The sequence below is a fragment of the Hemiscyllium ocellatum genome, chromosome 4 (genome assembly GCF_020745735.1).
Source record: "Hemiscyllium ocellatum isolate sHemOce1 chromosome 4, sHemOce1.pat.X.cur, whole genome shotgun sequence".
NCBI classification, from domain to species: domain Eukaryota; kingdom Metazoa; phylum Chordata; class Chondrichthyes; order Orectolobiformes; family Hemiscylliidae; genus Hemiscyllium; species Hemiscyllium ocellatum.
The window spans coordinates 72,609,797-72,632,372 of NC_083404.1; the positions used below are offsets into that span (position 1 = coordinate 72,609,797).

At 40.5% G+C, this 22,576-nt stretch overlaps 1 protein-coding gene across 8 annotated transcripts in view; it reads left to right on the forward strand.

Annotated features, from left to right (window-relative positions):
• plag1 (pleiomorphic adenoma gene 1) overlaps positions 1-22,576 on the forward strand; it is a 92,373-nt gene that overhangs the window by 61,091 nt on the left and 8,706 nt on the right. For 2 of the 8 annotated variants that reach the window (XM_060823408.1, XM_060823403.1), the window contains 3 exons: positions 8,122-8,224; positions 13,798-13,930; positions 19,458-19,820. The exons of 1 other annotated variant lie outside the window; for it this stretch is intronic. In XM_060823408.1, the coding sequence (XP_060679391.1) occupies positions 19,579-19,820 (242 nt within the window). In that variant the 5' untranslated portion in view covers positions 8,122-8,224; positions 13,798-13,930; positions 19,458-19,578. Of the gene's footprint in view, positions 1-8,121; positions 8,225-13,797; positions 13,931-19,457; positions 19,821-22,576 lie in introns of those variants that run through there. 5 more of the 8 variants (XM_060823429.1, XM_060823409.1, XM_060823410.1 and 2 more) reach the window with 5 other exon arrangements.

Genomic DNA, 22,576 nt, shown 5'->3' on the forward strand with positions numbered 1-22,576 from the left:
TAAATGATCAATCTCTTTAAGCTGAAAAATGGGTTGATCTTGAGATATACCTGGCAATTTGCTGTATTTTGCTCCTTCCACAGTACAAAATCTTTACTCTCAAAGCAAGAATAAAAATTCTGGAAAACATGAATTACGATTCAACTATATACTAGAAACTAAAGGCCAAATAATTCGAGGTAAATAGAAAAACTATTTGTTTTCTTCCCAAAGAAAAGTCCTATTGGACTCTAGGTGTTAATTTTGTTTCTTTTTCCACACATGTTGCCTAACTTCCAGTCTTTTTATATTTAATTTTATTTTTTATCTCGGCTCCAGTGTCTATTTTTCTGTGCTAAAGTGCAGTTTTATCTCAAATGGCATCCAAGACCTGTGCATACTTCTAGTGCTTGCATTTTGACAATGCCATCTGCACTGTCGATGAACGTCCACCAGACGTATGCAGAATGGGCAGATTATGATATCAATCAGCATCATGTGCTGCTTTGGTGCCAGTGTGTTAATTTTAGAATTCAAAACTCCAACGAATGCCCACTGTTGAACCTACTGTATATAATTGAAATGCACACAGCAGGAAGGGTTCCCACCAGCATTATTTAATGGGAGCATCAACCATTTTAAAGCTGGTTGCTGATTTATATCTGTTGGTTCATGATGCAATTGTTAACCTGTTTGATGAACCCAAAGTTGCTTATGGTTCAAGTCTGTAGCAGGTGTTATTGTACCTGAATTTTTGCTCAGTTCAAAGAAATTGCATGAATGAATGATGTATTTATTGTCAATTGAATTTTGCTCTAAGTAGTACAGTAAAATACAGTGAAAAGCTTTCAACAGTTGCTGCAGTCTGGTGTCCTTTTTAGCATAGTTGAAGAACAAAAAGGGTAAAAGATATAACTGGAAGAGAGGTCTGAACTGGCTGACCAACAACACCTGCGCTTTCATCCCCTTCTTCACTGCCTGCTCCCAGACATGATGCAGTAGTTTGCATCTCTTTTGGAATATTGTATGGCAGGGTGATAAGCAGAAGTGGCGTAGACCAAGTGTGATGTGAGAACGGTCTCTCAGCAGGAGGCTACATTTGCTCACGGTAGTCACAGGACAGTCTATAAGTACTTGATCCAAGAGTAACAAATGTCTCCTATTTCCATGACAGGGTGTTGCCAAGGTTGAAGAATTTGGGAGAGGCTGTATAGGCTGGTGCTGTTTTCCTGGAGTGTCAGAGGCTGAGGGATGATTTTAAAGCGGTTTATAAGATCATGAGGGGCATGGATAAAGTAAATAGACAAGGTCTTTTTCCTGGGGTGGAGCAAGTCCAGAACTAGATTAGATTAGATTAGATTAGATTACTTACAGTGTGGAAACAGGCCCTTCGGCCCAACAAGTCCACACCGACCCGCCGAAGCGCAACCCACCCATACCCATACCCTTATATTTACCCCTTACCTAACACTACGTGCAATTTAGCATGGCCAATTCACCTGACCCGCACATCTTTGGACTGTGGGAGGAAACCGGAGCACCCGGAGGAAACCCACGCAGACACGGGGAGAATGTGCAAACTCCACACAGTCAGTCGCCTGAGTCGGGAATTGAACCCGGGTCTTCAGGCGCTGTGAGGCAGCAGTGCTAACCACTGTGCCACCGTGCCGCCCACTAGCGTGGATAGGTTTAAGGTGAGAGGAGAAAAATTTAAAAAGAGACATAAGGGGCAACTTTTTCACACAGAGGATAGTGCATGTAATATCTGATCTGAAGGGTGTGTTTCTGTGCTGTACATTTCTGACTCTATAAGTCTCATAGACAACATCCTCACTTACTGCAGCTTCAGATCATGACAGTGACCAGAGTTGTGAATGTTTATGCACTTAGGTTCTTCCAGGCTGGAAGAATGTTGTTATAAATCTCCTTATTTGTCACCATTGCATAGGGAGGTTGCAGAAGCTTTGAATTCTAAAAGAACAGGAAAAGATTGTTCTCTTTGTAAAGACAAATGAGCACATGGCTTTGCAAGAATTACAGGCATTTCCCAGGCTGCAGGATAGTAGGTATTCCAGTCAACCCTGAGATATCATAGCCACATTTCACTGGTAAGTAAGGAATTTCATTTCCTCAATGTCCAGCTGCTGTACAACCATACACAATGTTTCTTGGAGGCAGTCATAATGACTACATTCTGCTTAGTTTGCTATATTTCCAGTATTTTAGCCACAATGACAAATCTCAATAAGTGATTTGGTCTGGAATAGAATAGATTCTCTATAGTATGGAAGTAAGCTATTTAGCACATCAAATCTGCACTGACCCTCCAAACAGCATCCCACATCCAGACCCAATTCCATCCTAACCCCATAATCCTGCAATTCACATGGCTAACCCATCTAGCATGCACATCCCTGGATACTGTTGACAATTGAGCATAGCCAAACCACCTAACATGCACAGATTTAGACTGTGAGAGGAAGCTGGAATACCCGGAGGAAATCCACACAGAAACTGGGAGAATGTTTGTATGGAGTTCGCACAGTTGCCTGAGGGTAGATTTGAACGTGGGCCCCTGGCATAATGAAGCAGTATTGCTAACCACTGAGCCACCGTGACGCCTGATACACTGATCAAATGGCTCGTGACTCAGATGTACAAGCTGTTAGAAAGTTGAATGAGTGTATGTTCACTTTAAAAAGGGAGTGAAATCTGAATTTTGGAGTGAATTTGAAGTGCAGGCTCAGCTGCCTGAATGGAAAGGCTGGGAGATGGGCTGTTCCAAAATAGATACATGTAACAGTTGACTGTTAAATGAATACCTGAGTTTTGGTTGCTGTTTTGACAACCATTCAAATTTAACCAATAACTTTAATCGTACCCAGGATACTGAAACCCAAATGAGTTTGAATTCATTGTTTGACAACATCAGACCAGCGAGAAGGAATAATACTGGGGGTTTAAATACAGGAGCATTTTGAAAATTGGTCAGAACAACTGCTACCAATCAGCAGAGGAACTGCTGAAGAGCTGGAGAGCTAACTGCTCCTCCAACATCTTGCTCTGAGAAATTCAAAGACACTATCAAAAAGTTATCTTTTCCTGTAAAAACATACAGTAAAAAGAAAGCCGACAACCCAGGGAGATCAGCAGACAGAAGATTGAAGACATTGGAGAGGACAGAAACTTTGTGAACTTGAGGTTAGGTTAATGTAATGTTTAATGTTTTATAGAGTTGGGGATAGTAAGTAGTTAAGAAAAAAGGGGCTTGGATCTGTTAATAGTTTTGTTTAGTCTTAACAACGTATTTTCCCAACTCTAGTAGGGATTAGATTACTTACAGTGTGGAAACAGGCCCTTCGGCCTGTTAAGATGGAACTACCATCCCCGGTGTTCGTTTGAAGGAGAGAGACACTGGATCTGATTCAAAATATAAGCTTTTACTGAGAGAGAGACGTATGCAATACAGTGAGATATTTACTGCTCACTGGAGAAAGCGCCTTCTGAAATCTTTCCAAAAACCCCTGCTTGATATATTGTTCGCTAAGCTAACGCTATGTAATCACGTGATCTCTCACAGACAAAGGCTTCCTGTGAACAGGCCTCGGCCTTGGCAGGTATCCACGAGATGGTCTGTCTCGTAAACAAGGTCTCCGAGTAAAGGCTGCCATTGTATTGGTCTGACCTTGGTAGTCCAGCTGCACAGGCAGTTTCGGTAAACAGTCCAAACAGCAGCTCCGCGGCGCCCCCCGATTTCCCAAGCAGCAACTACAGGTCTACCCTCCCTCGGTGTATAGATATACATCCCAACACTCCCTCCCTTGGCCTCGAAAGAGGCCACACAAAATACAGCAGTTCGCGCGCAGCAGTCAGGACCCGGACGGTCGGTGGGTGCCCCTCTGTCGCTCCTTTGCAAGACCGACCATTTAGCTAAACCCGGCTTGTCTGACTCTAGGGAGACATAGTTATAGGGGATAGGAATCCCTAAGCAGCATACAACTACACAAAGCATTCCGCGCCGCAAAATCCCTACTCTATGCGCCTCTCCAGTTCGCATACAATCGTTAAGGCACAAGAAGCCGTGAAATAATACATAACAGACGTAAGCACTTAAAAGTTGTAAACATATACAAAAAGCCACCTCAAAACCAACAAAACGATTACTGAGTATGATAACAAAAGTGAAGAGAACCAGAGGAAAACACAAAGTGGATGAGTTAGGTCGCCTGCAGAATGAAGCTCTGCTGTTCAAAGAACACCCAATTGTACAACCTCCCAGTAAAATCGGTCGTATTATACCATGACACCTTAAAATAAAATTTCAAACTACTGACATAGTGTCAAATCTTTTTGCAATAGGATTCAATGAGCTCTCCTTCCTTCCTAAAGGGTTGTTGTTAAGTCGGTTCTGGAAGATGACACAAAACTGGCATTTTCCTTCGTCAAAAACACACTGAATCAAATGACAAACAACAAGTTTCAAACATAAAACCATTAACAAACAGATGAATTCAAGCCAGAGCACAAAGTGTTAAACTGCTTGTTAGGTGAGAATGCCTTCAGCCAGTCTCTCTCTTTTACACAAACACACTGCCAGCACACACACCATGCACTCTCTCTCTCTCTCTCTCTTTCACAGGCACTGTCAGCTAGCGATCAGTAGCATTCACACTCTCTCTCTCCCTCGAGGGCAACAATGCAAACTTCTCTCACAGACTTTCACACACAAACTGTTCTTCTCCCACACACTTTTACTAACACCACAATACTTGTACATACATACACACCACACAGTCGATCTGTCAATAAATCTGTGTCTGTCACTGTCCCCGGTCCGCGGTCTTTTGTCTCACGCTCCACCACGGAACTCCTGGGTGTCGGGCGCACGAATGCACCACCTCGACTCCCAACAAAACCAGTCCCGATCTGCGCTCGTCCTCCGGTCAAGGGAGGTATTTCTTTTTTTTACTCACCGGTCCTTAGTGCAAGGTGGGAAGCCTTACGCTTAACCCGACTTCGTTCTGCGCGGGGGGAAGCCTTACGCTTAACCCGACTTCGTTCTGCGCGGGGGGAAGCCTTACGCTTAACCCAGATTCGTTCTGCGCGGGGTAAGCCTAAGCTTTACCCATAAAAATACTTTCTCTCTTTAAAACACTACCCACCTCTAGGACTTTCAGTGCCCACCTAGAGGACTTTTTCTTTTAAAACAATAATACTCACCACCCCTAGGACTTTCAGAAACCGCGCGGCCGGGATGACCCTTCACCTAGGGGACTTTTCTTCATAAATAAACGGTCCGACTCTCTCTCGGGCTGCCAAGCCCACAATTTTGGTTGGCAAAGAGTTGTGAGACGCCGAGCAAATAAGAATTTAGCGTATTCAAATCCCTACCGGAGATCTTTTTTGAAAAAGGCGCCTCCGAGCCTGATTAGGAGTGGCCGGCCGTTCGGCGACCTCTCAATCCCTGCCAACAGGCGTGTCTCCACTCCCTTCCCACGTTCGGGGTCACCAAAACTGTTAGGACGGAGCTACCGTCCCCGGTGTTCGTTTGAAGGAGAGAGACACTGGATCTGATTCAAAATATAAGCTTTTACTGAGAGAGAGAGACGTACGCAATACAGTGAGATATTTACTGCTCACTGGAGAAAGCGCCTTCTGAAATCTTTCCAAAAACCCCTGCTTGATATATTGTTCGCTAAGCTAACGCTACGTAATCACTCACACACGTGCTCTCTCACAGACAAAGGCTTCCTGTGAACAGGCCTCGGCCTTGGCAGGTATCCACGAGATGGTCTGTCTCGTAAACAAGGTCTCCGAGTAAAGGCTGCCATTGTATTGGTCTGACCTTGGTAGTCCAGCTGCACAGGCAGTTTCGGTAAACAGTCCAAACAGCAGCTCCACGGCGCCCCCCGATTTCCCAAGCAGCAACTACAGGTCTACCCTCCCTCGGCGTATAGATATACATCCCAACAGGCCCAACAAGTCCACACTGACCCGCCGAAGCGCAACCCACCCATACCCCTATATTTACCCCCTACCTAACACTACGGGCAATTTTAGCATGGCCAATTCACCTGATTCGCACATCTTTGGACTGTGGGAGGAAACCGGAGCACCCGGAGGAAACCCACGCAGACACGGGGAGAACATGCAAACTCCACACAGTCAGTCGCCTGAGGCGAGAATTGAACCCGGGTCTCTGGCGCTGTGAGGCAGCAGTGCTAACTACTGTGCCACCGATCTTTTTTTTTCGTTTTACAAATCCCTACAGTGTGGAAACAGGCCTTTTGGCCCAACAGGTCCATACTGACCCTCTGAAGAGTAACCCACCCAGAAACATTCTCTTATTTCTCTATATTTCCCCTGATGAATTAAATAGTGGAAATTAGGAGTTTTCTCTCTCTCTTTCTCGCCAGTAGCAGTGGTGGACTCTCCCTCTTTATGGGCATTTAAACGGGCATTGGATAGGCATATGGAGGATGGTGGGCTTGGATCGGCGCAACATCAACGGCCAAAGGGCCTGTACTGCGCTGTATTGTTCTATGTTCTATGTAGTAAGAGGCAAGGTACGCTTTTCTGGATGTAACGGGGGGGGTTGTACCTCCATGTCATGACAATTTGTGGCTCATCATCAAGGATTTGGGCAGGTTTGTAAGATCCCGTCCAGGTGTTTTGACAGGTTTAGACAAATTCTGAGGGGGTTGCACAGGTTTGGGGTACAAAAGATCCCAGCAGATTTAAACACTTGGTGATCAGTGTCCTAGATATTTTAATAGAACTTATGAGAAAATTTATTTAACTTTGGCTAGTTGTGGTTGGTTAAATTGAAAGTAAGGGAAATGGTCTTAACATTGCTAAAGAGGTTCTGGGGTTTGAAGATGCTTCCCAAATTTTCCAAGAAAGTTTAGAAAGATAGAGTAAGGATATACTTTTAGAATTAGCAAACAGGTTAGAATTGGGTTTAACTAGGGACAAAGCACTTGGGTATTTCAGAGAAACCAACAAGTGCAGTAGAGTTAGAAAATCTTAATTTACAAATTAGGCAACTGGAGTTAGGGATAAAGGGAGTGAAATTTCTCAGCCGACCAAAAAGAGAGAGAATTCGAACTTCAGAAGTTGCAAATTAGTCAGGAAAGTCAAGTACAGGATGGAGATGAAGGGAGAAGGTAAGGATGTGTATACCTCATCTACTGTGTCTGTGGCTATGTAATTCTATGGCAGAAGGAGCTAATAGCACTCACCATTACTAATGTGCAAATCACATTGCAAATTGCAGTGACCGCACATGCATTTTAAGTGTAAATGATGAGTTTATTGTCCAAGTTGCCTTGTTCCGTCAAAATCTATGGGATAGTTATCTGGCTGATAGATATACTGGCTTGAATTGGCAAGCCAATCAGAGTTCCATATTTACCTGACGTCTATCTTCTCAGCTTGTCTGAAATGTTAGAGCTTCTCCATTCCACAAGTACCTGATTAATGCATGGTAAATCTTGGTTGCAACCAAACAGCCCCTCCAGCACTCCAAATTAATTGCAGAAGGTTTGTATCTTCAGATTTTAATTATTGGAGGTTTTAAAAATCAAAAAGAATCATTTTCTTATTAACGATTCTTGAGTCTCCATTAAAGAGATATGTTTCCTTGCATTGTTCAAACAGTCTACTGACACTCTGTGCTTTTTTGATAGCTGACTGGCAGGAACCTCCAGTTTAAATGCCCACTAAAATATCTGTGAACAATAGGAAGTGTCACTTGCCACCAACAGCAATACTCAACCTAATATTGTTCTCCCCCTCATAAAACAGCACATTCCTTGTGACTTTGAGTATGCTTTGGAAGATTCATATTTTTTAAAAAAAGTTTAAAGTCACCAGTCCCGGAGGACTGTATAGCCAGTCTGTCATTAGAGAGAATTGATTGGTGGTAGCTTTATCCTGATTTATCACACCTCAGAATTAAGGGTGAGGTTGAGAAGGCAGGAGCTCCACAGTAACCTCAGCCTGTGTGGGAATCTTAATATAGGATAAAATTGAACTTGAAACTGTCAGTTTGTAGTGCTTATCTGCTAATTTCAATTAACCCAAAATTTTCAGTAAAAGGCTTACCTGAAAACTTTTGCATTCATGTCATATCTTTTTTAGATCATCAAAAATGGCATATTTTTGGTTGCCAGCTGGAGAAATTAGCAGAACTGGTTGAGACTATTGCACATGATTTGCAACAGGACAGTGGAGTACAGAAAAGGTAACTGTCCTTTTATGTGCTAGAACTTTGTTGCTTATACGGTCTGTACATGTTGGTAATTTCATAACATTAATCTGAATGCATGTTAGGTGAGAAAAAAGTCTTTTTTCTAAAATAATTTTAAGCTGTAAGAAGTGGGGAGGTACTAAAGGGCAAGTAGAACATGCTTCAGTAGAAAATAATTGAATAACAGTGATCATAAGGTTTACAATTTCTGTGTAAAAAGACATAGTATAATTGAGTGTAAAAAAACGGTGTAAATGAATGCCAACTTCCATGAGTCTTTTTATAAAACCTGTTCTGATCCAGGTTGGTTGGTGGAGCATAAATTGATAAGCAAAACAGCTTGTGAACTATGGGTTGCCCTCATAGTGGAGATAGGAGAAAGTGAGGACTGCAGATGTTGGAGGTCAAAGTCGAGAATGTGGTGCTGGAAAAGCACAGCAGATCAGGCAGCATTCAAGGAGCAGGAAAATCAACATTTTGGGCATAAGCTCTTCATCAAGACTGATGAAGAGCTTAAACCTGAAACATCGATTCTCCAGCTCCTTAGATGCTGTCTGACATGCTGTGCTTTTCCAGCACCACACTCTTGACTCCGTGAAGATAGTTTGGGGAAGAATGAACACAATGCAAAGATGGAAGGCGGTGCAGGAATACCCAAAGGTAAAGCTCCTGGATGACTAAAGGTATGGAGCTTAAAATGGGATAGAAAATCTTAACAATAGTTATGATAATGTTGAAACCATATATAAATAATCCAACAAGAGAAGGATTATTGGGGAGTGAACCTGGCAGGTGATCGAAGTTTCAGTGGGGAAGCATTTCAGAAACATTGACCATAATTCTGTAAGTTTTAAGTTACTTATGGATAAGGATGAGAGTAATCCTTGGGTGGAAGTACTACACTTGGAGAAGGCTAGCTACCACAGTATTAGGCAATAACTGGGAAATGTAAACTGGGGCAGTTGTTTGGGTGAATTCTTTTTAAAAGGTCAGTTAATTAGAGGTCAAGAACACCACATTCCTGTGAAAAAGAAGAATAAGGATATCAAGATTTGGGAACTTTGAATGACGAGAAATTGTGAGCTTAGTCACATAGGAAAGGGAGGAATACATAAGGTTTTGAAACTGAAGACTATAAGAAGAATGTAAAGAAAGCAAAGAATTTAAACAAGGGATTAGGAGGGACAAAAGGGCCCATGAAATAGCTTTGGCAAATAGGATTAAGGAAAATAGCAAGGTATTTGAGACACATAACGATAAAGTAGGTAGGTAGGGGCAGGGTAGGTCCATTCAAGGATTTAAAAAAAAGGAGCAGCAGTAGGCCATTTGGTCCCTCAAGCCACTTGTAGGCTTCAACAAGATTGTGACTCCTCTTTGTTCAAGATCAACGTATCTGCGTACTTCCTCATATTTCAAAACTCTCTCTGCCTCCTGTTCGAATACTTTCCACGATCTAATCTCCACAGCTTTTGGAGTAGGGAATTCCCTATCCTACAAGAAAAGAATTTATTTCGTATCTCAGTTTTAATTGTGTGTCCTTATTCTTTAACCGCATTTCCACTTCAAAAGTCCCCAGTTCGTGGAAACATAATCTCAACATTTGCTCTGATTAGCCCCTCAAAATCTTGTATGTTTCAATTAGACAGTCCCTGGTTATTCTGAACTGTGTAATAAATACATGAACTATTTAGCTATTCTTCATATGTCACCTCCTTCATCCTAAGAATCTGCCAAATAAATAGCTTTTGAACTGCCTCTTATGCTCATGTATACTTCCTTTTAAAAGGGAACCAGTGTTGTCTATAATACTCTAGGTGCAGCCTCACCAACATCCTATACAATTGTAACAAGACTTTACTACTTTTAAACTCCTCAACACCCTAGTGATAAAAGTCAAAATTCCATTTGCTGCCTATATTAGCAGGCTAACGTCTTGTTTCATGCACAAGTACACCTAAATCCCCCTGCATCACACTTTCTGAAAATCTCGGACGACTTTTTCTTTTTTCCTGTGGAAGTGCATTAAGTCCATCTGCCAAGATTTTGTCCATTTTCCTCAATCTATTCATAACCTGTTGTAGATACCTTTTAAGGCCTTGTCACAACTTACCCTCCCACCTATTTTGGCATTGACAACAGATCTGTCCCTTCTTCCTAGTCATTAATATAGACAGCAAATAATTAAGGCTCTCAGACTGATTCTTGCGACACTCTACTAATTAAATCTGTGCAATCTGAAAAAGCCCCATTAATCCCAACTATGTCTTCTGTGCATTAACTAATCCTTAATTCATGCTAATAAATTAACCCCAAAATTGTGAGCTACTATCTTCTGGAATAGCTTTTAATTTCATACTTATTGAACGCCTTCTGATTATCCAAAAACCCAACATTTACCAATTCCCCTTTATCAACTTTGCTTGTTATATCCTCGAAGAACTCTAGCACATTTGCAAAACATAATTTCCTTTTCACAAAACCATGTTTTTGATCATGTTAAGCTTTTCTAAATGTCCAGCCAAGTCTTCCTTGGTAATGAATTATAGCATCAGCACCAGATTTAGGCTAATTGACCTTCAGTTTCCTGTTTTGTGTCTCTCTTTTGTCTTGAACAGGGCTGCCACATTAAAAAATTCCTAATCTGCTGGAGCCCTTCTGGAATCTAGTAAATTCTGGAATATTTCAACCAACGCCTCCACTATTTCTACAGCCGCTTCTTTTTTAAACCCTTAGATTATCAGGTCCTGATGACATGTCTGCCTTTAGTCCTATTAGTTTATAAAATACTTTGTCCCTCATGATAGAGACTTATAAGATTGTTCCTCTCCTTAGCACTTTTCATAACTATAATAAAGTCATAGAGTCATACAACATGGAAACAGACCCTTTGGTCCAACCAGTCCATGCCAAACATAATCCCAAATTAAACTAGTCCCACCTGTCTGCTCCTGGGCCATATCCTTCCAAACCTTCTAAATGTTGTAACTGTGCCTGCATCCACCACTTCCTTGTTCATTCCACATGCAGAAAAAAAATGTAAAAAATAAATTGCCCCTCATGTTTTCTTTTTAATTATTCTCCTTAAAATTATGTCCCCTACTCTTGAAATCCCACATCTTGGAAAAAGTTACCTACCAGTAACTCATCTATACCCCTCATGAGTTTTTATAAAGTCACCTCTCAATCTCCTACATTCTACTGAAAATAGCCTGCAACCTTTATAATTCAAAACTTTCATACCCTGCAACATCCTGGTAAATCTCTTCTCAACCCTCTAACTTGATAATGTCCTTCATAAAGCAGTGTGACCAGAACTGGACACAGTACTCCAGAAAATGTCCTCACCAATGCCCTGTACAACCTCAACATGATTTCCCAACTTCTACATTCAAAGGACTGAGTGACGAAAGCAAGCATGCTAAATGCCTTTTTAACCACTCTCTGGGATGTTTATAGCTTCCTCCAGTGTGAAGGCTGATGCAAAATATTGGTTTGTTATTTGTCACTTCCCTGTTCCTCATCGGTAATTCCCCATTTTTGTCCTTCAGCAGCCCACACTTGCAGTAACTCAAGTATTTTTTTTAAAAAAACAGTAGAAGCTCTTGCTATGTTTTGCCAAACTATTGTCATAATTAATTTCTTCCTTTTTATCAGCTTTACCACCTACTACTGGTTCCTTGTTTTTAAAACAAAGTCCCCAATCTTCTGACCAATCACTAGTTTTTACTGCATTATGTGGTTTTGTTTAGGATTGGATATTATTTTGTTAACCACAGGAAGTTTATCCTTGTCATTTGAATTTTCCTTTTTGGCTGAAATCAAGTTTTACCAAGCACTATGAAATATTTGCAGAAATGTCTGCCACTGCTCATCCACCTACTTTCCTCTTACACTGTCCCAACCTGCTTGAGACAACTCTTATCTCTATTCCTCTTGTCATTGCCTTTCTTGAAGTTGAGGACCCTGTTTTGAGATGAAAATGCATTGCTGGAAAAATGCAGCAGGTCAGGCAGCATCCAAGGCACAGGAGATTCGACGTTTCGAGCATAAGCCCTTCTTCAGGAATGTTTTGAGACCTAATTTGCTCAACCTAAAACTGAATTTGAAAATTTTCTATTATGTGAACACTGCCCACTACAGGATCCTTAACTGAGACCTCTTATCAATCCTGCATGATTTACACATTACTAGATCTAAATTAGCCCATCACCAGGTGGATCCTGCAACATACCCTTCTAAGAAGCAAGTCCTATTTGACATCCATGTCAGCCTGATTTGTATTGTTAACATGCTGTTTGAAATTATACATTGAACTGCACAATTAGTTTCCTCTTTGTGCATCTTCATTGTTTTCCAGTGTGGTTCCAATGAAATCTGTCCCCTCCTTTCCCCAGTGGTGGTGTGAGAGCCTGTTTTCCCATACCAATATTTGAACTATGCATTTATCTCTCATTCGCCTTTTGTTAATTTGCATACAATTCAGGTTGCAATTCAAAGATGATGATCTTTGTGGTTTTGCTTTTGAAATTAGCCTGAGCTGTTCATAATCCCTCAGCAGAATTTTCTACCTAGGTCATTAGCATCTATTTGGACTATGACAATTGGATTCTTCTCCAATCTAGAACATATGTCCTGAACCTTGATGTCCTGGGGAATAGCATGGAAATTGTGAAGTCATGTGAAGCAAACTTTTAAACCCCCTTAAATATAGGATAGTGCCAGATCTTTGCCAGGTAACAAGTGTTCTTACATGTTTGATTAGATGATTAGTGTCGAAACAGGCCCTTTGGCCCAACAAGTCCACACCAACCCTCCGAAGAGTAATCCACCCAGACCCATTCCCTCTGACTAATGCATCTAACACTATGGGCAATTTAGTTTAACAAAAAGAAAATGATGTGAACTGCAAATCGGAGGAAACATTTTTTTTAAAACTCAGCGGGTGGTTGTGATCTAAATGGTAAAGGTACTGGGTGCAGTAGTAACATTGAAAAGGGAATTGGAAAAAATATTAGAACTCTAAAAATTATGCAAGGCTTTGAGGTAAGAGTATGGGACTGGGTTCAATTGATAGGGTAGACCAAACAGCTAGCAAAGTGTGATGGGCAGAATAACCTCATTCCATGATTCTGGGTAAAGACTTGCTATGCCACTGCCAAATTATGTTGGATCACCATTTAATATAAATATAAGCTGTTGATGCTGTCACTCTGATCTTTCATTCAGGCTTATCACATCAGCAACATTTTATAAAAGATTGCAACATTTATAAATTGTACATTGTAAAATCCCAGAGATTCTTTCTGGAAAATAGTTTAAACATCTGTAGGTGTTCTTCTGCATTCAACTTCTAATTCTAACAAATTAGCATTGTATATTTTGCAAAGTTTTACAGTGCTCCTCATTGCCAATTATTTTTTGTTTCCGAACTTATAAGAACTAATTTGCAAAAACAGTCATCTTCCCATTCTATATTAAATTTTCCCAAGGTTTTTTTTGTTTATTTAGTTGAAGTACACTTCAGGAATACTTGATTTGTGACACCAGCTTCTGACTTTTGCCCTTAGGTTCTATTTTCATGATTTGCAGAAACCTGGGGCAAAGAGCGACTGCACAAAACTAAGTGAGCCTGAAACTGACTTCCACAATGGAAAGTGGCATTTTCATCATGTAGAACTAGGAAGAAAATCATTTGAACAGGTAAACTTCTCCCTTAGTCCCACAACAGTTATAGAACAAAAGCATCCCCTATTAAATGATGAGAAGCAACATTGTAAGCAAGCATGTCATACAAAAATAAAAGCTGCAAATGTGTTGCTGGTCAAAGCACAGCAGGCCAGGCAGCATCTCAGGAATAGAGAATTCGACGTTGAGTATGCTCGAAACGTCGAATTCTCTATTCCTGAGATGCTGCCTGGCCTGCTGTGCTTTGACCAGCAACACATTTGCAGCTGTGATCTCCAGCATCTGCAGACCTCATTTTTTATACAAAAATAAAAGTCCAGATTGTGAATTGGTAGAATAACAGATTGCCTCATTTCTGTTAATATGCTTAATAAAACATTATCTCAACTGTTACTCAAGATTTTGGGTAACCACACGTTATTTCAATAAGTCAATTCTTGATTTATTTGAAAAAATTTTTCATTTTTACAGAACGGATAGTTGGAAATTGGCTGTTTGTAAGCTGATATAATCTTTCATTGAAAGATGAGAGCATTAAAGGCACCTGGGACATTCCTTGAGGAAGTGTCCTCGGCCCAATCATCTTCAGCTGCATTATCAATGACCTTCCCTCCATAAAGTCAGAGGTGGGAATGTTCCTTGACGATTACACGTGTTCAACACTGTTCACAACTCCTCGTACACTATAGTAGGATGCGGACAATATTGAGGCTTGAGCTGACAAGTGGCAAGTTTCATTTGCATCAAGTGCCAGCCAATAGTTATCTCCAACAAGACACATTATAGCCATCTCCTTTGACTTTAGATTACTTAGTGTGGAAACAAGCCCTTCGGCCCAACAAGTCCACACCGACCTGCCGATGCGCAACCCACCCATACTACGGGCAATTTAGCATGGCCAATTCACCTGACCCACACATCTTTGGACTGTGGGAGGAAACCGGAGCACCCAGAGGAAACCCACGCAGACACAAGGAGAACGTGCAAACTCCACACAGTCAGTTGCCTGAGGTGGGAATTGAACCTGGGTCTCTGGTGCTGTGAGGCAGCAATGCTAACCACTGTACCACCGTGCCGCCCACAAAGGCCTTTCAATGGCCTTACTATCACCATCAAAATCCTGGAAGTTACCATTGACCAGAACCTGAATTGGACTAGCTATATAAATATGGTTAAAAGTGAAAATGTTAGAGACTTGGAATTCTTCAGTGAGTAACTTAACTCTTAATTCTCCCAAAGCATGTCCGCTGTCTGCACTGCAGACGTCAGAAGTGTGAAGGAATACTGTTCATTTGCCTTAATGAGTGCAGCTCCAACAATAGTCAAGAAGCTTGACACCATTCAGGACAAAACAGCCCATAAAGTTGGCAACCCACCCCGCCCCACCTGCAACATTCACTTCCTCCAACACTGATGCACAGTGGCTTTAATGTGTACCAGCTACAAAATGTAATGCAGTAACTTGCAAAGCCTCTCATCCGAAAGCACTTTCCAAACCTTTCTCTTCTAACCTAACAGGACTAGCATCATAGATGCATGAGATCATAACCATCTGCAAGTGTCCCTGTAAGCTGCAGACTATTCTGACTCGGAATTTTATCACTGTTGCTAGGTCAAATTCTTATAACTTTCTACCAGCATTGTGGTATATCTACCTTCAGTGAACTGCAATGGTTCAAGAAGACAGGCGACATGATGGTTCAGTGGTTAGTAATGCTGCATTACAGGGCCAGGGATCTAGGTTTGATTCCAGTGTCTGTGAGGGTTTCCACTGAGTGCTCCTGTTTCCTCCCATAGTCCAGACATGTGTAGGTTAGATGGACTGGTCATGCTAAGCTGCCTGTTGTGTCCAGAGATACAGGTTAGAAAGATTAGCCATGGTAAATGCAGGATTTCAGAAATAGGGTGGTGGGCTGGATCTGAATGGGACAATCTTTAGAGGGTCAGTGTGGACCGATGGGCCAATGGAGTCCTTCTGCATCATCGGGATTGTACGAAGACTGCTCACTACCATCTTCTCAAAAACAACTAATAATGGACAATAATTGTTGAATCATCTAGCAACGTTCACTCCAGTGAATGAATAAGAAACAGGACATGTTGTAGAATCATACAGTCATTCAGTCCAATTTGTCCATGTTTCCCAAACTGAACTCTCCATTTGGCCCATATCCCTCTAAACCTGTTTCATCCAGTGCCTACAGCAAAAGGAGAGAATTTTCCTTGGACATCATTTAAGAAAAAATGACTAATAAAATGCTTTTTAAAGGAATTTATAATCACTGAACCTTTTATTATTTGTTCTTGAGTTGTTGGTGTCATGAATTACCCATAAGCTGATAATGTCCCACTGCCTCGAACCTCTGCAGTCTGTGTCATAGTAACACCCACAATGCTGTTAGGAAAGGTGCTGTGTTCCAAGTCCAAGACTTTGATCCAGCAACAGTGAAGGAATGACAATAACTTCAAGCTAGGATGGTGAGTGATTTGAAGAAGTAATCGTAGATAGTCTTCCAATGTGTCTGTTGCCCTTGACTCTCTGAGTGGCTGAAGTCTCAGCTTTAGAAGATTCTTCAGCAAACAAGCATATATAAACAGCAATAGGGATTGTATTTGGATGTAGATGATTTGAACTTGATAAAAGAAATGTCTGTATCTCTGGGTTCAAATCCTGTCATTGTAGATATTTGGAATTGGGAGTCTAATACCAAAGAACAATACAGCATAGGAACAGCCCCATTGGGGTCCCATATGGACAGACACATTCTACGCATCCATACTAAAACAGTCTTCATTTACAGGATCCGTATCCCAGTGTTCCTTTCCTATTCATGTATTCTTCCAGGTGTTTCTTGAATGCTGCTATTTGTCTGCTTCCACCATCACCTCTGGCAGCGCATTCCAGGCAGTTGCCCCACACTAAAAAAGTTGCATCGCACGTCTCTTTTAAACTCTTTCGCCACCCTAGCATTTTGAGCTTGTGTCCTCTAGTAATTGATCCCTCCATCCTGGGTAAAAGCCTCCTATTTTTCACTCTGTCTATGTCATTCACCATCTTATAAACTTCTACTACGTCACTCCTCAACTTCTTGCTTTCCAGTAAAAACGGAGCCTTGTCTATCTCACCTTTCTTCATAGCTAAAGTCCCTTATACAAAGCAACATCAGGGTAAACCTTTTCCGTACCCTTTCCAAAGTATCCATATCCTTCTGGTAGTGTAGTGATCAGAACTGTACACTATATTCAAGTATGGGCTAACTAAAATTGTATAGAGCTGCAGCATAACTTGTCTTTCCTACTCAATGCCCCTTCCAATGAAAGGAAGCATGCCATAAACCTTTTTTTATTAACTTACCTACTAGTGCTGCCACCTTTTAAGTAATCTGTGGGCCTGTACACCCAGACCCCTCTGCATATCAGAGCTGAAAATGTGTTGCTAGAAAAGCGCAGTGGATCAGGCAGCATCCAAAGAGCAGGAGAATCGATGTTTCGGGCATGAGCCCTTCTTCAGGAATGGGCTGAAGAAGGGCTCATGCCCGAAACGTCGATTCTCCTGCTCTTTGGATGCTGCCTGACCCGCTGTGCTTTTCCAGCAACACATTTTCAGCTCTGATCTCCAGCATCTGCAGTCCTCACTTTCCCCTCTGCATATTAATACTGTTAAGAGTTCTGCCATTCACTGTATAATTTCCACCTGTACTTAACCATCCAAAATGCATCACCTAATGATGACCATGCAACTAATGTAGATTGTTGGAAAAGTCCAACTGAAACTGCCATCCTTATCTGTTTTGGCCTTTTCATGACTGCACACCCACAGCAAAGTGGTTATCATTTAATTGTCTTCTGGACAATTAGTGGTGGGTAGTAAATGCTGACCTTGTCATTATACCATGAATGAATGAAATTTGTAAAAAGTATATGATTAGTAAACAAAAATTTGACAAATAGTGAAAAGGACTTCAGGATGGTAAGATAGTGGAATAAGCAGGCAGACAGTAGATACAATTTAATGAGGATATGTTTGAAGAAAAAGAAAACGTAGTGGGTGGCACAGTAGTTAGCACTGCTGCCTCACAGCGTCAGAGACCCGGGTTCAATTCCCGACTCAGGCGACTGACTGTGTGGAGTTTGCACATTCTCCCCGTGTCTGCGTGGGTTTCCTCCAGGTGCTCCGGTTTCCTCCCACAGTCCAAAGATGTGCAGGTCAGATGAATTGGCCATGCTAAATTGCCCGTAGTGTTAGGTAAAAGGAGTAAATGTAGGGGTATGGGTGGGTTGCGCTTCGGCGGGGTCTGTGTGGACTTGTTGGGCCGAAGGGCCTGTTTCCACGCTGTAAGTAATCTAATCCAATCTAAAAAGCATATAATTAAAGAATAGTGGTAACAGGGAGTGAAGGATGTTCTTGTACATTATTGGGTAAAGGCATCCAGCATAAGAACGATGAAGTAGTAATGAACGTATGCAAACTTTTGATTAGGCTACAGTTAGGAGTGTTGAGTGTATACAGTTTTGAATGTCCCATTACGTGAAGGATGTTAAAGCTGTTGAGCATGTATTGTAGATTCGCCAGCATTATATCAAGGATGCAGACTATAGTTGAGATGAGGATTATTATACACGGAGATTTTTAAATTTGTGCACTGATTCTGTGCATAGAGAAAAAGTTATATTTTTGGTATTGTTAATCAGGCTCACCATTTTAACGTTCCCACATTTGATGAAGGATCAGCAACCAGGAAATGTTACTGTTTTTCTCTGATGCTGACTGACCTAGTCAGAATTAGCAGCATTTCCTGTTTATATCTTTCAGGTTCCCAGCATCTGCAGTAGTTTCATTTTTTGGTTAGTTGTGATTGCTGTAGTAGCAGCAACATAGACCCATTTAAAGGTAGATTCATTTAAGATGCATCTGGACGTGCGTGAGTAGGTGGGGAGCAGAGGGATACAGATGTTTAGGAATTGGATGATCGGTTTAGACAGTAGATTTGGATCGGCTCAGGCTTGGGCTGGAAGTTTTCTTTGTTAACATAGATACACTGAACCTAATAAAAGAATTGCAGATACTGGGAATCAGAAACAAAGTTCAGAGTTCTGAAGAAGGGTCACTGGATCCAAATATTAACTCTGATTTCTCTCTACAGATGCCAGACCTGCTCAGCTTTACCAGCAATTTGGTGCTGTAAACATCTTTTGTTTGAATAAAATGCAGTTTACTTGAAAATATTTCTATTATTGGAGCAAGATGTTAACACAAGATATATTTATTCACACATTCATTTCTGGAGACACTGTGCACAGGAGAAAGACTATTTTATCTCTTTTGAAAAAGCTATAAAGAATTAGAAATGGCGTATGTCCTACTAAATTTAGTAAATTCTGTGATTCATTGTGAGCCATTAGAACATTATTCCAGATGTGGTTTGCATTGAGTATATATAATAACACAAGTGGCAAAGTAAGACATTTTTTCTGAAATCAGTCACCCTATAGATTACCTTAAACAGCCTATGAAACACTCAACGCCTTTTACTGTTTATAGGTTCTAAGTGCCAAAGGTGTTGAATACATGAAACATCAGAAAGAAGAAACAGAAGTCAATTTACATCAGCACAACTGGGCCAAACTGAATTGTTCAGAAATCAGGCATTCTGTGGACTGCGATGGCCACTGTCATCCCTGGTGATCTTTTAGAAATAAAGGATACTCAGAAGGTTCTAGTGGGGAAGCGTAAACAAAGTGACACCAAAGCAAGAAAATCCTTTCCTTGTCAGTTGTGCGGAAAGATCTTCACTAGTGTTGAGAAACTGAAAGTACATTCGTATTCACACACCGGTGAAAGACCCTACAAGTGTTCACACGAAGCCTGTACCAAGGCATTTGTGTCTAAGTATAAGCTACTGAGGTATGGAAAATTTGATATAGGAATTATTACAATTTTACAGCAACATTAGGGATATTTGCCTGTCAGGTTTTGGTACTTTGGTACCATATTTTGCAGAAATTGTAAATTTCAGATTTGGGCTCATTCTAAACTAAATAGTTGCTTACTGCTAATTCACCTAAATCATGTCAGAGCAGGCTTGGAAGGAGACTGCATTAAATTGGGTTGATGAAAGAAATACTTTTTTGGCCACGTTTTTCAAAGTAATGATACCCAAATAATTAGGCTGAAACTATAGATATATTCTAGATATATATATATATATGTTCTAGATATATTTAGGCTCACACGTATACAAGAGATAAAAGGACATTTAACTAAATGTTGCTGTCAGATTTTGAGTTACTTGAAGATACTATTATTGTTCTAATTACTGTTTTTACTGTATTTTAATTGAGATTGTAGAGATTCTCAAAAGACATCAAAATAATTAGAATTGAATTCAATAGTGAATATATTGAAATAATGGGAATTTCCACCACATACTTCTAAAGCTGGCCAAATTAATGCACATAAAGCTTTTTGGATATTTCATGTGATTTTTAAATACATTGGTCTTGAAGCAGGTCTCAATTACAAAACTGATCAACTCGCCATTACCCTGAAATTGTCAATTAATGATGTGTTAATTTTTTCATTTAACTTATTTTTCCAATCAGCCTAATCAGACAGATGTTATTCTATACCTCTGAAACAGGTGGGACTTGAACCCACTACCCTCTGGTCCAGTGGCAGGGACACTACCACTGCCACAAGAGTGCCGTTTTAGTCGTTTTGTTTTGTAAATTCAGCTATTTTTCTAGTTAGCCTATCGAGAGATATTACACATCTCTGGAGCAGATGGGACCTCCCAGTCTAGACGTTGATACTTTACCACTATGCCCCAAAAGGACCCTAAATTAATGCTTATTTTTTAATGTAGATTAGCCCCACAACCAATTTTAAATACTGTTCAATCAACCAGTCCAGAACCACTATGGCATGCCTCTGGAGTAGATGGGATATAACCTGAATGGCCTAGCTCAGAGGTGGGAAACTACCATTGTGTCACAAAAGGGCCTCCACACTTTCATTGATGTTTTCTTAATTTAACCTATTTTTCTAATCAATCTATCCAAAGATGTTATTACACACCTCGGGAGCATGTGGGACTTAAATCTAGGTCTCCTAGATTGTGATCCTACTCTCCAGGAATAGGATCACAAGCACTGTGCCAGAAGAGGGTCCTAAATTAATGACGACTGTATGACTCTCAATTCATTTCACCCTCCTGCGGAACTTTGAGATTCTGGAGATAAAAACAGGTGCAGGTACACCAACTGACACTTTAAAATCTTTTAAATATTTTCAAGTCATTTCAAGTCATGTAAAATTGTGCAAATTTCAGATGGTAGACGAACAAGTCTGACAACATTTTTTCTGACAAAACCATTTTCAGCTGTATTAACCTTTTTTTTTCTTGTGGGACGCTTGCCAGCATTTATTGCCCATCCCTAGTCCCTATAACAGATACGAAGGAATACCTTTTAAGACTTTATTCTGAAACACTACCAGGTTGCACTGGTTCATTGCAAATTTGAAGTGAATAACACCCCAAAACTGGCGCAATTTCTGGTGCAGTTTGCATCTTGTTCACAGGTTATGTTGAAAATGGAAACTTTACACCTTGACTTTACAGAATAATTTCAGCATTACTTTGTTTTTTCCTCAATAACTTTTATTGTTTCAGTCCTTTTCAAAACATTAGTAGTTTTCAATACATCCAAGAAGTATTATTTAAAAGGATGTATTAGTTATAAATAATTTAAAAGTATTAAGGGAAGTGAGACAAAAGCAAGCATATGTAGTTATCTCCGATCACTCATTTTCTCACTAAGTGAAGAACCACAAGGGATCAAATGGCCAATTCCTGTTCCTATTCTATAGATTTAGTTTACTTTGCAAATAGTCTACATGCTAGCCTACAAAAATATGAAACTCTGCAAGAAGCTATATCCTTCAACTCTGGCATATAATAGCGATTATATATCTGCTAGTATAAAACCTGTAGGCCAATAAAGGAATACACTGTTTCAGTAGTTGCTTTTCTCAGAATTTGTGCTTCCAATCTAGTACTTTGCATTAATGTATTTTTAAACAGTGTTCCTGAGCTAAGTTTTAAATATTATGTTGATTATAAAAATAAACTAAAAATGAATACTTAGTTTATAAATATAATTTTTGATATAAATTTATTGAAATCTGATTATTTTGTGTTTGAAGTATTGTATAGAACATAGATCAGTACAACATGCCCTATGGCCTGCTATGTGTATGTTGACTATGATGCCATTCTACACTAATCTCATCTGCCTACACATAGTCTATCCCTCTATTCCCTGCCAGTTCATGAGTGTGTCTAAATAGCTCTTAAACATTGCTATACTGTCTGCTTCTACCACCACCTGCACTGGCAGTGTGTTCCAGGCACCTACCAAACTGTGTGAAAAATAAATTTTCCTTGCACATCATTTTTAAATCTTACCCCCCTTCACCTTTAAACATATGCCTCTTAGTATTTGCCATTTCACCTTTGTGGGCAGAAGACGACTCTGACTATCCATATCTCTCTCAATTCTATATACTTCTAACTGGTTGTCCTTCAGCCTTTGATGCTTTAGCTAAAAACAAGCCAAATTTATTCAACACCTCCTTTTATAGCTACTATACTCCAATCC